Source organism: Lygodium microphyllum, chromosome 1 (assembly GCF_053477565.2).
Source record: "Lygodium microphyllum isolate KBCC chromosome 1, Lygodium_microphyllum_v1.1.10, whole genome shotgun sequence".
Taxonomy (NCBI): domain Eukaryota; kingdom Viridiplantae; phylum Streptophyta; class Polypodiopsida; order Schizaeales; family Lygodiaceae; genus Lygodium; species Lygodium microphyllum.
The window spans coordinates 28,840,770-28,855,381 of NC_141135.1; the positions used below are offsets into that span (position 1 = coordinate 28,840,770).

General features: G+C 42.9%; 1 protein-coding gene across 1 annotated transcript; it reads right to left on the reverse strand.

The window, feature by feature from the left end:
• Nucleotides 1-2,457: 2,457 nt before the first annotated feature.
• LOC148040941 (serine/threonine-protein kinase AFC2-like) lies at nucleotides 2,458-6,627 on the reverse strand. The gene is made up of 12 exons (XM_087674843.1): nucleotides 6,159-6,627; nucleotides 5,535-5,724; nucleotides 5,400-5,426; nucleotides 5,126-5,279; nucleotides 5,001-5,052; nucleotides 4,775-4,889; nucleotides 4,535-4,626; nucleotides 4,210-4,357; nucleotides 4,020-4,084; nucleotides 3,837-3,934; nucleotides 3,345-3,450; nucleotides 2,458-3,262 (listed from the first exon to the last, which is right to left on the reverse strand). Exons 1-12 carry the CDS (start codon nucleotides 6,303-6,305, stop codon nucleotides 3,119-3,121), a joined length of 1,338 nt encoding a protein of 445 aa, XP_087530969.1. The 5' UTR covers nucleotides 6,306-6,627; the 3' UTR covers nucleotides 2,458-3,118.
• Between the last annotated feature and the right edge of the window lie 7,985 nt (nucleotides 6,628-14,612).

The window sequence follows — 14,612 nt, forward strand, 5'->3', positions numbered from 1 at the left end:
TCAATTAGGTAGGGTTGTCCATTGGCACCCCTCCTTTTCGCGATTATCACTAACCCTCTCTTGAGGCATGTTGACAAACAAGTGGCAACAAGCACTATTAAAGGGCTACCCCTTCCTGATGGATCCTACATGGCAACCCAAAATGCCAATATAGTCCAAGGAGAGGACTTCATTAGATAACCTGACGGGACTTTACCAGGAATTTGCCAGTCTATCAGCTTCTAGAATTAACATTGTCAAGACGGAGCTTCTTCCCTTAACCTATAATAAGGCCCATCCATGGCTACTACAGTATGGCTTCAGGTTAGTCAAATGTGGGAAAATCATAAGGTACCTTGGGTTTCCAATAGGTGTAGGTCTTTCTTCCAAACAGCACTTTCAATGGTTCAGGGGGAAAATTCAGAACAAGTTTGAGAAATGGCAAACATTTCAATTGTCATTAGCTAGGAAGCTAGTGGTAGCCAAGGTGATCTTGTCCTCACTTACAGTTTTTATGGCCTCTATGATCCCATTCCATCTGACGTCTTGGGAACAATTAGACCGAATGGTGAGAGATTTCTTATGGAAGTAAGACAGCCAAGGGCTATGCGCAGATACCGTGGGCCATTCTTATTGCAGATAGATCAAAGGGGGGTTATGGGTTGGACTCCTTTTATCATGAAGCCCAACGTCTGGCGCTCTAGACACTCGGAAGAATTGATACTTATCAACCTTGGGCAGGTCTTCCCAAAGAATGGATTAGAATAGCTAAAATTGATGGCAAAGAATGGCCTGAAGAATCCTAGCATGATATGCTCCAGGTGGGAATCTAAAGATCAAAATCCCCCAATCTAGAATGGCATAGGACCTGGTACAACTATGGGACTCTCTCTTGGGTGAAATGAAGCTTCTCCCCGATCCCCAAAAGAAATAGGATGGTTCATTGTTGCTTAGCATTTGGCTCTTCCCCTTCCCCTATGATCCTCCTTTCACAACCTATCACGAGCAGCCCAAACTGGCAAGGAAGATGGCCCCTAAAGGACAAGTCATGGGCATATGTATGGGACTCATCCTCCACCACTTGGGAGGATTTGCCTACCACAAGGCACCAATTTAGACCGAGAGAACTCCAATGGCTAATGAGACTGAAGTCACGCCTTAAGCCTGCCTATCCACCGCTGAGCAATCCATAGTGCACCCATCTCCTCAAATCACTGATCACTGAGGCAAGCACAAGAGCTTGGTTTGCCAAGAAGTCTGAACAGATTCATGGCTCATCTACCCAGGTAATCATGCAAACCTCGGCAGTCTGGAAAAAACAATTTCCTCACACCCGAATGTCCACTTGGAGGAGACGACTAAGAAGAACTTGGAAAGCTACCAATTCCAATCAACTAAACACCCTCCTGTGGAGACTGGTACTCAATAAGCTACCTGTCCAGGCAAGGCCTAATAAACTTCTTAAGCTCCCCACTAACTGCATCTGGTGTAAAAAAGAGGAAGAGTATCTGTCCTATTGTTAGACTAGTATGGAGAGCCATTAGAAATGGCTAAGAGAGGCCAATCTTAAGGATGCAGTCACTATGAAGCTTGCCCTTTTTAGGAATTCTAGGCCACTTGACAAGACCTCACTCATGCTGCTGGACACCCTAAGAGCAATCACACTCAAGCACATCTGGTGTGTCGAGAGGAATAGAGCCATCTTCGGATCAGCAAAGAGGACGACTCCTGCTGAAGACATACCATATCCACCCTGAAAGATTGGATCATAGTTCATCCAACGAGTATTAGGAACACCCATTGGGTCTTCCAACTCTTTTGTAAAAAGCTAGTAGCATTGGCCTAATGCCTTGATGCATACATATCCTTTATATGCTGTAACTACTCAATCATTATCAGTGGAAATTTCTCCACATTAAAAGGTTCAAGAAAATCAAATAATTATTTGTTACAAGGTGGTGCATCTGATCACTGGTGCATCTTGCCATCTTTTGAACCAGATCAACAAAAAGCTAGAAGGCATATTTTTAAATATCAATGTCAACAGTAGGATAACTGTACTAGTGTGTAAAAACATCAAACAAGATTCCACTTAAATGGAAACTAACACACGTTATAAGAAATGGAGACTTCACATACTTTAAAAGTAATGACGAGTGTCCTACACTTCAATGAAGATACTGGAGAAGCCATAACACAAATTGCCAATGATTCTAGTCAAAATAATCAAGGTACCCTACCGTATGCTACCCATAATGAAACCATGTGCATTTTTAAACCCCTTTGCAGAGAAAGATGCACAAATCGAACCCCTTCATTTATTACATTCACATAAATCAGAGAAATCAATAGTCATCATTTTCTAGGCACTGATTTATTTAATACTTCAAGAAAATATGTGACTGAAACCCAAAAGAGTGAAAAAGTCACTTGTGCTAACTCAGTGGGACTTAAGCCAACCACAGGTTAAGAGTTGGAAGTAGAAATGGTTGTATAATGTTGTATTCACAAAAAGACAACTTGTCATGCTATACAAGGGGCCCTGCAAAGACTCTAGCCCTGTTTCACAGGCTCAGGGGCCCTGCAAAGACTCTAGCCCTGTTTCATAGGCTCCTTCACAGGCTCAAGACCTTACCAGCTACAGAAGAAAATCCCAGATGTTTGATGCAGATCAAACTGCAGTTAGATTTACACCTGTGGTCTCAACAGGAATTCTCTCCTAAGGTTCAGAGGGTGCTGAGAGCGAGAAAACATTTGACATTTTGATAACTTTGGGGCAGGGGATTCTTGGTTGATCAAGCTAATCAACATGCAGTAGCAGCTGACTTGTTTGCACTTGTACTCCATTAGTTTCAAGTGCAAAACTGTCAACTTCGTCAATGATGTGGCACTATAAAGAGCAAATCAAGCTGATCAAAGTCCCCCCACTGGAGGACTTGCATCAAAAATGTTTTGCAGTTCTACTCCAGTTTCAGGTGCAGAATCAATAGCCTCCCACTGACAAAAGTCCTGCTCTGCCCCAACTAATGATGCCTCAGCTTACAGAAGACATTGTACCCTTGAGGAGGTTCTTTGGTTTGTAGCAGTCAAGACTTGTCATGCTCTGCCCAATTAATGATGCCTCAGGTTACAGAAGGCTTTATATCCTTGATGAAGACTTGAAAAAAGGATGTTCCAAGGCTTTTTTGGCTGTAAGCCTGTCCGCAGGATCATATTTCAATAATTGCTCCAAAAGATTTATAAGCTGACCTGCCGAATGATCAGCATGTTCCATGACAAGATTCTGATATCACAGGTACATTGTGTTAGTACAATAGCTTCCAAATCTACATGCTGAAAGTAACTCTTATTTCTTAGATTGGTACCTTCAACCGGGGGAGCCTGCGAACTGCCCGGATGCTCTCTCTCGATGAGGCACCATCTGGCCAATATAGTTCCCGACCATGACTAAAGTATTTATCAGACCGTCGCCTGTAAAGATGCATAACCACAGAAAAACTGATCATGATTGAAGTATTTATCAAAAATCTCCTGTAAGCATGCACGCATCAGCAGTAGTAAGAACAAAAACTTTAGGCACTGCACAGTAGCTATTGGAGAACTCGTAACACTACATCGAAAAAGCATACACGTCTCAAAAGAAATGCCAATCACCTTCCAAGGAAGGAAATCATAAGACAATCATAACAAAAGGCCTCATATAAAAGTACAGCTCTATTACTCTATCATTCAGACAACCTACCCCACAGACAGTAAAGCTGAAGATCTCCCATTAACAAGTAATTTACACAGGCCATGTATAGCAACAAACTCCATTGATGATGAGTAATGGCATCCCCACTGTAGACAATACTTACATTGCCCTCTTGATTATGTGAAAGGGAATAGGCCCAAGCACACGTTCCATCATGGCCAAATGCTCTAAGTTTTCATGTGTCTGAAAGAGAGTGTCACCCTACACCATGAAGGCTTTGGTTAAGCTTTCATTACTAAAACTGTAAGTCTCTCTATACAACAGATTTATTTCAAGAAGGTAATACCGAGCATAGTTCAATCAATATACAGCCCACGCTCCAAATATCAGAAGGGTAACTCCAACCAAGTCCTGGAGAAATCATCATAATCTTACAGACAAGCACATGTGGCAAAGTTTCCTTGGCACAACAGTTTTGAACCAAAGGAACATGATAAAGTCATCCTCAAGATCCATGACACTAGAAATTCACTGACCTAAGATCACCTCAGGTGCTCGATAATGCCTGGTTGAAATTACTGAATAACTATCTTCCCTGTCATATGTAGCACTACCAAAATCAATGAGCTTAATCCTACTTGATCTAGGGACCCGTTTCATTTCAACCAGCTGCTTTGATGCGTTCTGCATCAACCCATCAACAAGTGTTAAGGAATTTCTACAGGCTTCACTTAGTGAAACTGATGAAACACTACCCAGAACAACAACACAAAACTCATTAGAAATTCCTCTTAAGACAGGCAGATTGTGAGATTGCAGCTGCATGACTCAAGAAACCTTTAGCAGCATGCAAACCTTTACCTTGTAGTCTGTGACCTTCATGTAATCCGAAGATACAAGGAGTATGTTTTCAGGCTTTAAATCTGTATGTATTAATCCTAAGCCATGCATGTCTGTAACAAAGATACAACCATTGCCACCATACAAAGTGTTGGAACACAACTAATAAGGATTAACAGTAACAAGCGCAGTTACGTTCATGCAAAAGAACGCTTCCAAAAGGGAACGGAAAAAACCCAAATGAGAAAAGGGGTCACACACATGCCACAGACTCCAAAAGTTGCCTGCCAAATTCGCGGACAAGATCAACAGAGAAAGGGCGAAAGTTATTCGTCCGAAGAAATTCATACAGGCTTGGTCCAAGTTTCTCAAAGACCTGAAAAGCAATCAACTTTCTCATAAAGCAATCTTGTCATCCAGACAAGATTAACATCATACTGATGCTTTTCCATTTGATAATTGGTTCCAACAAGGTACAAATACTTACGATACAGATATGGTTTCTGTAGTCAAACCAACTCCTAATCTGGACACATCCACTGGAAATAGTAGACCCATTCAGTCGTGCAACAAGATTCAAAGGGGGGGAAGTCATTAAGTTAAAATACTAACCATGAACCAGTCCTGTCATTCTCAGAAAGTGCTCGAAGCACATCTACTTCGATCATAGCTGCCTCCCTGTACTTCTCTGCACTTCGAACAACTTTGACAGCTACAATCTCCTCAGTTTCAAGGTCACAACACTCAAAGACACGACCAAAAGTGCCTGCACCCAGCAAGTTCACCAAACCTGGCTTAAGCACAACCATCCAATCCAGAAGCAAAATTGCACGAACTCATTACCATATTTGGGTATAGAGAGCAATTTAAAGGTTAGAAGGCTCACCTTCACCCATCTTGCTCAATATTTTATCTGTCAGAAGAGGAACACAGTGAGTCCACAGTCCAGATCTGAAGTTAGTGAAAACATTCTTGTCCCAATTTCAATTAAAGCAACATTCTAGGCAGGTCTGACAATTACAGCGTCGATTTAGATTCTCCCCAATGGCAAACTGGAGATGGCCGTCTTCATCATCACCACGCCAGGGTGCATCAGCAGCATGCCTAGGCGGCAATTCCTTCTTGTGAGCAGCAGGATGTGACACTGAAGGAAGGCCAACTCTCAGAGCGTTCTGATTTGCAAGAACCCCATTCTGGGCTGCATTCTGAGCCTACACAAACGGGAATCTACTTGAATGACCAGATAATTTGTGTAAAGGACTTAAGAAGCTCTCTCTCTCTCTCTCTCTCTCTCTCTCTCTCTGCACGCTCTCATGTTTCTGTGCCTGTCTGCGTGTGCGTGTCTGAAGTCTGTGCGTCTATCTGCGGCTATTTGTGTCTGTGACTATCTGTGCGTCTGTGTGCACGCGTGTGTGTCTGAGTGCACATGCACCCAACAACATAGTTCTTGAAGCACATGCTATCAATTTTCTGACAGACAACATCCACAGCGAAACAATACACGCTGATCTGCAATAACCTAATCAACGGCAAGCAGGTTTCACAAGACATCAGTGAAACTAGACTCGAACAGACTGCAAATAGCAGATCTGGGCCTAGGTCAGAAAAAACCAGACACAGAAACTCAAAAAACGCATGCGCTTACCGACAGAAGTTGGGATGCGATCTGCAACTGCAAGCGAGCGGCGGCCTCATCGGAGAAGAAGGGACATGGAACGTCCCAGCCAAGGCGCGGACGTTTCTTGGGGCGGGTCTCGTCCCGGAAGGGACCGGACACAAGGTCGAGAGCCATTCGCAGCGACCAAAATCAGCAGAGAAGAGCAGGAGCCCGGGGGTAGGGTTTCAGGGAAGGGGACGACAGCAAACAGGAAGCAGTAGTAAGGTTTCACGGGAACGCGAGAGAGAAAGAGACGGAGACAGAACCAGACAGGCAGAGAGATAGAGAGAGAGAGAGCGAGAGAGAGAGAGAGAGAGAGAGAGAGAGATGCAGACCAAAACAAGCAATGAAAGCTAGGGTTTCGCAGGACCACAAATTACAGGCTTTGGTTAGAAGAAGAGAGAGAGAAGAAGACAAAGAATAAGAGAGAAGACACAAGAGAAGAAGAGGAGGACGAGGGAACGGAACGCTTCACACCGACTTCCAACGCTTTTTCGTTTTCCTTTTTTTGGGGGAACGTTGGAACGTAAGTCGGTCGATATAACAAATTACACTCTTTCATAGCACACGAGGGACCGAGATGCTTAAAAGGTTAACCTAGTTAGTCCTTTTATGATGACGTGGCATAGGAATCCTAGTCTGCTAACTAGGGTCTGAGGTCTCCCAACGATAACCATGGGGAGATCCACCGTTGAACTGGGATTCTAGTTAAATTGTGTGATGTGTTCCTTTGGATTGGTCCACATGTGGTTGAATCATGCTAGCCATGCCAATTCACAATTATTGCTTTATTGTAAAACCAGCTACATGTGCACCTGAAAGCCTTTGTTTTCCTCAACAGGACATACTCTGTTAGTAGCAGTCACAGTTCCTCGTTTGTGGAGGCTTTCAAGAGCCACATGTGCATTGCCAAAAGTGAGGACAAATGTAGAATTGACCTACACTTTGAGCTCCAGCAAACAAAGCTGACCTTCATTTTATAATAATATCCTCGATATTCAAGCATACATGTAGCTTTGCTATTTGCTATGGCAATAAAAGGTAATGTCCATTAGCACGACCATGGCTTAGATTTCACCGATAGTCACAACAAGCGAAGGAGTCTACCTGTCAACACACGCATGTTTTCTCTACCGCTACCCCACTCAATGGCACTCATGTGCTCACCCATGGCCAATGGAGGAGAGTGTCACAAGTCACTGCCAATCCATTGTCTACCCATGTTGCAATTTTCACAAACCAAGCATGAGATGTTTACACACCAAAATTCCCACCTACTCTCAAAGCTACTTGTGCAAGGTAGTGGTTAGACCAATGGGCTCCCATAGCCAAGGTGAGAGATCAAAAATCGCTTAATGCAGTTCTTTTTTTAATGAAAGAAACCTTTGTCTCTACATGCCTTGGATGCAGATGGTGCACCTTAGGTGGGGAATCTTGCTTGCCCATACTTGGGCGCACCCGTACTTGGGCGTAGTCGATAAAAAGTGAAGCCATCAACTTTTTCACATGTGGCAAGACACCCCTGCAATTTTGAGGGTGGGCGGGGGTTCACGCCCAGTGTGTAACCGGCCTCAATTTACATTACTTTTTCAAAGAGAGAATTGTTGGAGACCTTGAAAAGTTGCTCGTAGGCCATGCACATGATGGACTACAATGAATGAATTTGGCTCAACTAGTGCTTAACTACAATACTTTACTTATGCAATTTGGCATGCGTGAAGGGTTGGTCCAAGTATGCAATCTCCAAATAGCTAATTTAGCATAGCCTTTTCAAAGTACCAATGCAAAAGCTCCATATGGTCAATCATGTTGGTTTAACAATCTAGTTGTGATCAACACATCTTTTCCATGTGGTAATAAGGGGGCTTTAGTTAAACTAGAAGTTGAGTGCCATGTCATTAAAGTGTCAACTATGGTGACCTTTTCATGACCACAATACCTCATGTGCAATCGTGTGCGAGGGCTTTCATATTAGTCAAATAAGCCTATTCATTTTGTTATCCTTCTAGGAGGAAACACTTCATGTCACTGTGTGTGGTAGGGGATGTAAGATGAAAAATAGAATCAACCTCTTCATCTAAAGCACCCATGGTTGAAAAAGCAAATCCCACTATGGAAAAGAAATGAGAATTTTGGAATCCTTTGATCCAATCACTCCTCACATGTTCTTTGTGCATTTCACTAATCACACCAACTTTTTTTTTCAATGTTTCTCTCTCCTTGCAAGCATCTTCACAAATGGTTGAAATTAAAATGAAGAAATATGTTGCATTTCTCAATGCACACAATTTTGTTAGACAATTTGCAAATATGTCACTTTATTTTTGTTTGGCTTATTTATGAACCAATATATAACCAAATGTCTGGGACATTATGCTAATAAATCACCACTATTATGAGCCACCCCCACTGCTCTATCTACCCATGTGAAGATGTCCATCAATCTACTATCTAACCACAAAAGGGTCCAACCAAACACAACGTAGTTGCCTATTCGGCAAGGCGCCAAGAAGCTTCTTGAAGTGGTAAAGCATCCTCTTGATACATCTAAAAAGAGGGAGAGAATGAATGAAAGGTAGTGCTTTCTCCTCCACTCAAACTTCAAACATTTCACACCTTGAATTTGTGGAAACACAATAGGTCATCCAACACTGCAAACATCTATCTACTCTCACAAAAATGCACTTTCATGAGAGAGGGAAGTTATCAATCAATTCTAGGCATCTCTACAAATCCATTTATTTTCTTTTATGCATCAACTCACCTAATGTGCTTATTGATTTTGAATAATGGAAGCACATAGCAGCACACTCCTTCAAATGCCTCTCGCTCTACCCAATGCCCATAAACTGTTACTCACTCTCCCTTACACATCCCAATAGATAATTGCCAAGCAAAGGAGTTGGAGAGAACATGCTTCTCCTCTCCCTCATGCACTTATCTATCTAATATTGAGCCACCTAACGTGGTTCATTGATGGCTCTCCTATCTCCCATGGTGTCATTGGGAGGATGACTCTGTTTTTCTTGTTACTACTATTAGCTCAAATCCTACAACTAACACATGTTGTTGTTAGTGCCCCTAAACAAATTCAAGGTAGTCGAAGCCCACAAAGCTAAGTTGAGCCATAATAGCATTAGTGAAATCTATCACCCAATCCTACTCAAGAAGAAAGGGATTAAAACTCCTCCTAGTCAGAAGGAAGAGGATTTAAAACTCTCATCAAATTTTAATTGTTAAAAGAAGTAAATATCCTTGTTTTGCAAAATGAAAATAATCCACACTTTGTTACTTTACAAATTATGTGGCTTCAACTATGCTAATGTCCAAATGCAACCCCATGGACCCTCCACTACTTAGCAAGCTATTATATGATTTTGTATCTTTCTTTTAAATCTTACCGGTTTGCATTAATTTCTCATACCCAAATATTATTATATTATCATCAATATTAATTAGATGATAGATTTCTATGTGGTAATAAAACGAAAAAAATAAGAAACATTAACTAATCCCATTTGTTCATATTAGTAAATCAACAAATTAATCCATTCTTTCGTGACTTTACAAATTATGTAGCTTCAACTATGCTAATGATCCAAATAGGTAACATTAACGAATCTCTTTTGTTCACATTAGTAAATCAACAACCAAGCATTGATAAAAGCTAATCCACCTTTGGCTCACTAAGTACATCTGAAAGCCTTTGGCTCACTAAGTATGTTTGAAAGCCTTTTTCAGACTTCCAAAATAGTCATTAATAATTTTAGGCATTTTTACAAATCCTTTTTTTTTTCCTTCTACATCAACTTGAAAGGTGAGAAGGATCAAAGCTTGCTTGGAAGAGCTATGGCGAGAGAGCAAGAGCAAGAAAGAGAGAGAGAGAGACCAAATGGGAACTCCAACAGTCACAATGTGTGATCGGGCCTTCCTTTATTCAAACTGTCACTAAAAGAATAAGGAATAAAGTGACGGTGACGAGCGCCTGCCACCTGCAGTGTGTAGTGGCAAGTACTATCAGTGTAGTAATACACGACCGGCTAGGTGGAAGTGCCTTTACCCCCCAACAACCTCCCACTTAAAGGCGAATCTACCCCAATGAGGAGTGAGAAGAAAAGAAAAAGACAGTACAATGTATACATGTACAACAGGATGAGGTAAAACGTCATCTCATCCAATGCCCATCAATCTCCTAAGGAAGGCAAAGTGCTCAGTAGTGAGGCTTTTCGTGAGTAGATCTACAGGATTTTCATCAGTGGAGATCTTGACAAAGTCAACATACCTATCCTCCACGACCCCATGTATGAAGTGATACCTCACCTCAATATGTTTCATCTTTGCATGGAAGACCAGATTCTTGGCTAGCTCAATAGCACTTATAGAATTCAAATGTAGCATAGGTATAGTATCAATCCCAAGGTCATGAATCGAATAGCCCAACCATATGGCCTCCTTGCAAGTCTCAGTGGCTGCAACATACTTGGCTTCAGTGGTAGAGAGAGCCGTGAAAGGGAAGTGGAACCCAGGAGGAAGAAGCTTGGCGGTGAGAGCTATGGTGGATGGAGAGCAAGAGCCAAGAGAGAGAGAGAGACTCAAAAGTGGGAACTCCAACAACCACAATGTGTGGCCGGGCCTTCCTTTATTCAAATTGTTACTAAAAGAATAAAGAATAAGTGACAGTGACGGGCGCCCGCTACCTATAGTGTGAAGTGGCGCGGGTACTATCAATGTAGTAATACACGGGCGGCTAGGCAGAGGTGCCTTTACCCCCAACAACCTCCCACTTAAAGGTGAATCTGCCCCAGTGAGAGAGAAAAAAGAAAAGACAGTACAACATGTATACATGTACATCAGGATGAGGAAAAAGACGTCATCTCATCCAATGCCCATCAATCTCCTGAGGAAGGCAAAGCGCTCAGTAGTGAGGCTCTTCGTGAGCAAGTCTACAGGATTCTGCTCGGTCAGAATCTTGACAAGGTTAATAGACCTGTCCTTAACGACCTCACGAATGAAGTGATACCTCACCTCAATATGTTTTGTCTTCGCATGGAAAACCGGATTCTTGGCCAACTGAATGACACTCATAAAATTCGAGTTCAATGTAGGCATAGCATTTGTCATACCAAGGTCTGCAATCAAACGGCCTAACCAGATAGCCTCCTTGCAAGCCTCTGTAGCTGCAATATACTCGGCCTCTGTAGTAGAAAGGGCTATGCACTTCTTCGCCTTGGACATCCAAGAGATAGCCCCTCCAGCATAAGTGAACACATAGCCAAAAGTGGACTTCCTACTATCTGCATGTCCTGCATAATCAAAGTCAGTGTACCCCACGACTCATGTATCCTAGCTGCCATTACAAATACACATATCTGTTGTGCCTTTCAGGTACCTCATGATACCCTTCACGACATCCCAATGTTTCTTGCCAGGTGTAGCCATATAACATGCCACAACCCCAACTGCAAAAGCAATATCTGGACAGGTGGCTATCATGGCATACATAAGAATGTCCACGGCTGATGCATAGGGAATCTTGGCCATCTCGACCCCCCTTTGCTCATCTGTCTGCGGACAATCGGCCTGTGAAACCTTCACATGAGAAGGTAATGGACAGCCAATAGGCTTAACATCCTGCATGCGGAAGTGCTCAAGGACTTTATGAATGTACTCCCTCTGTGACATATAGAGTACTCCTTGAGATCGATCGCGCGTAACGTGCATACCAAGTATATGAGAGGTATGTCCCAAATCTTTCATCTCAAAGCTCTTCTTGGGCTAAGCCTTAAGAGCATCTAGCTCCTCATGAGCTGTCCCTGCTAAAAGCAGGTCATCCATATAGAGTACCAAAATCAATAAAGAACCATCACGGGCTTTCTTCGTGTACAAGCACGGATCCATAGCATTGCGGCTGTAGCCCTGTGACTGCACAAATGCATCAAACTTATGGTACCATTCCCTAGCACTGCGGCTGTAGCCCTGTGACTGCACAAATGCATCAAACTTATGGTACCATTCCCTAGGTGCCTGTTTCAAGCCATATAAACTCTTCTTTAGCTTGCACACTAGGTGTTCCCTGCTAGGGTCTGCAAAGCCCTTAGGTTGCTCCATGTAAATCTCATCATGCAAGTCCCCATGTAAAAAAGTCGTCTTAACATCCATCCGGTACAAGTCCAGGTCAAGCTGTGCAACCAAGGCCAAGATTAAGCGTAGGGTGGTCATCTTGACCACAGGAGAAAAGACTTTGTCAAAGTCAACACCATGCTCATGCTTAAAACCCTTAGCAACCAATTGAGCCTTGTATGCCGGCTTGGGGTGTCAAGGGGTACTTTTTAGCTTGTACACCCACTTGCATGGCAAAGCCTTCTTACCCTAAGGCAAGGAAATCAAATCCCAAGTCTGATTCTTATGCAATGAATCAAGCTCAGACTGCATAGCCCTCTCCCAAGAGTGACAATCACCCCTACTCATAGCCTCATCATAAGTGAGAGGCTCTCATGCATCTGTAACCAATACATAATCCATAGAGGGTGCGAAACGGTCAGGAGGTCATCTATCTCTAGTAGAACGCCTCAATCCAGGCTCTGCTTCCTGACCAACATCTTGTCTAACATCAGCATGTCTAGCATCTGGGCCATGAGCATCAGGTGATGCTGCACGCTGTCTAGCTGGCCATGGAGCGGGCTGAGCGGGAGCACGTGGCTCCTCTTGAAAGATAACTTTGCGTACCTCAACCACTATCTCAGGCTGCATATGCATTTTGTCCTTATGAAAGATGACATTATGGTTGCGGATCACTTTCCACGCCTACGGATCCCATAGACGGTAAGCCATCTCTCCTGCATCTCCATGGCCAATGAAAATGCATTTGACACTTTTAAGATCCAACTTATTGCGTTTGTCCTTGGACACATGGTAGAATGCTTCACATCCAAAGACACACAAATGATCATAAGAGGGGGGCTTGCCTACCCATACCTCCTCTGCAACCTGAAAGTCAATGCCACTGCTAGGCGACCTGTTAATGAGATGCACTACAGTAGTAACTGCCTCAATCCAAAAGTGCTACGATAAGCCAGCCTGGCTAAGCATACTATGGACCCTTTCCTGAATGGTCTTATTCATGCGTTCAACCATACCATTCTGGAGTGGGGTGTAAGGGGCGGTCAATTGATGCTTAATACCCCGCTCATCACAAAACTGCTCAAAAGTACTCACCCCCATTATCTGACCTTAGGCATTTGAGGCTTTTCCCAGACTAGTTCTTTGCCAATGCAAGCCAACGCTGAAATGTGTCTAAGACATCGGATTTTCTCTTTATGGGATAAGCCCAAACCTTATGTGAGTAATCATCTATGAAAGTAACAAAGTACTTTGTCCCACCAAGTGACTGATAAGGCATGGGCCCACATACATATGAGTGCATAAGAGTTAAGGCTCACCCATGCGTTTCTTACTAAACTTTTTATGCGTATTTCTAGTCTGTCTGCCATACAAACAATGATCACAAGAATCAAAATGCGAAGAGTCAAAAGGCGGAAGATACTGCAAAGAACGGAGCGTTTTCATTCCTTTAAGAACATATGCTCCAAACGAGCATGCCAAAGGGATAAATGGAGAATAGAACCCACAGACAAAACATGATCCAATGTAGCTCCAGATACAAGTAAGGGATAGAAGCTGCCAGACTTGGCACCTCTTGCAAGTACAAGCCTGCCACCAGTAATCTTCCATGCAGAGTCTCCAAAGGACACAAAATACCCTGCATCATCAAGCTGTCCAGCTGACATAAGGCTGCGAGTCAACGCAGGTACAGGGTGTACATCATGCAAAACAAAAGAACTGCTAGAAGGAAACTGTAGCCTAACATCTCCAATGCCCACAATGTCAAGAGACCTGTCATCACCAAGATGCACAGAACCAGACATGGTACGATAGGTATGAAACCAATCTCTATAGGGTGTCACATGAAAGGATGCATCCGAATCCAAGAGCTAGCACTGCGTATACATAGAATGTATCTTAGAAGTATGTAAGGCATCACATGCAGAAGCTGCAAGTATGTAATCATCATCTGAATCAGTGGCATGCATGACATTAACCTCTTCTATATTCACATTGGACTTTGCAGGTACAATACTGCACTTAGAAGACTTTTTTTGCACTTTTTCTTTTCCCTTTTCCTTGCACTTATCATCGTGTATTTTATGGCACTGCGGCCTAATATGTTATGCTTTCCCACAATAATGACAAGTAAGATCAGACTTTCGTCCGTGGGACTTACTGCGACCACGTGACTTGGACTTGGACTTATGAGAGTCAGTCCCTGCCCTTATGATCATTATCATGCTTGCCATGTCTGCCACCTCTAACTGTCAATGCATGTGAAGAGCGGGAAGCATCATTGTTTCTCCTATTGATTTCCTTAGTCAATAAAGCACTCTT

Coding starts and splice junctions, on each gene's coding strand:
- LOC148040941 (XM_087674843.1), bottom strand. CDS start 6,305: ATGGCTCTCGACCTTGTGTCCGGTCCCTTCCGGGACGAGACCCGCCCC. Junction 5,053..5,125: donor AATGACAGGACTGGTTCATG/GTTAGTATTTTA, acceptor TACTATTTCCAG/TGGATGTGTCCAGATTAGGA. Junction 4,358..4,534: donor TGAAGGTCACAGACTACAAG/GTAAAGGTTTGC, acceptor GGGTTGATGCAG/AACGCATCAAAGCAGCTGGT.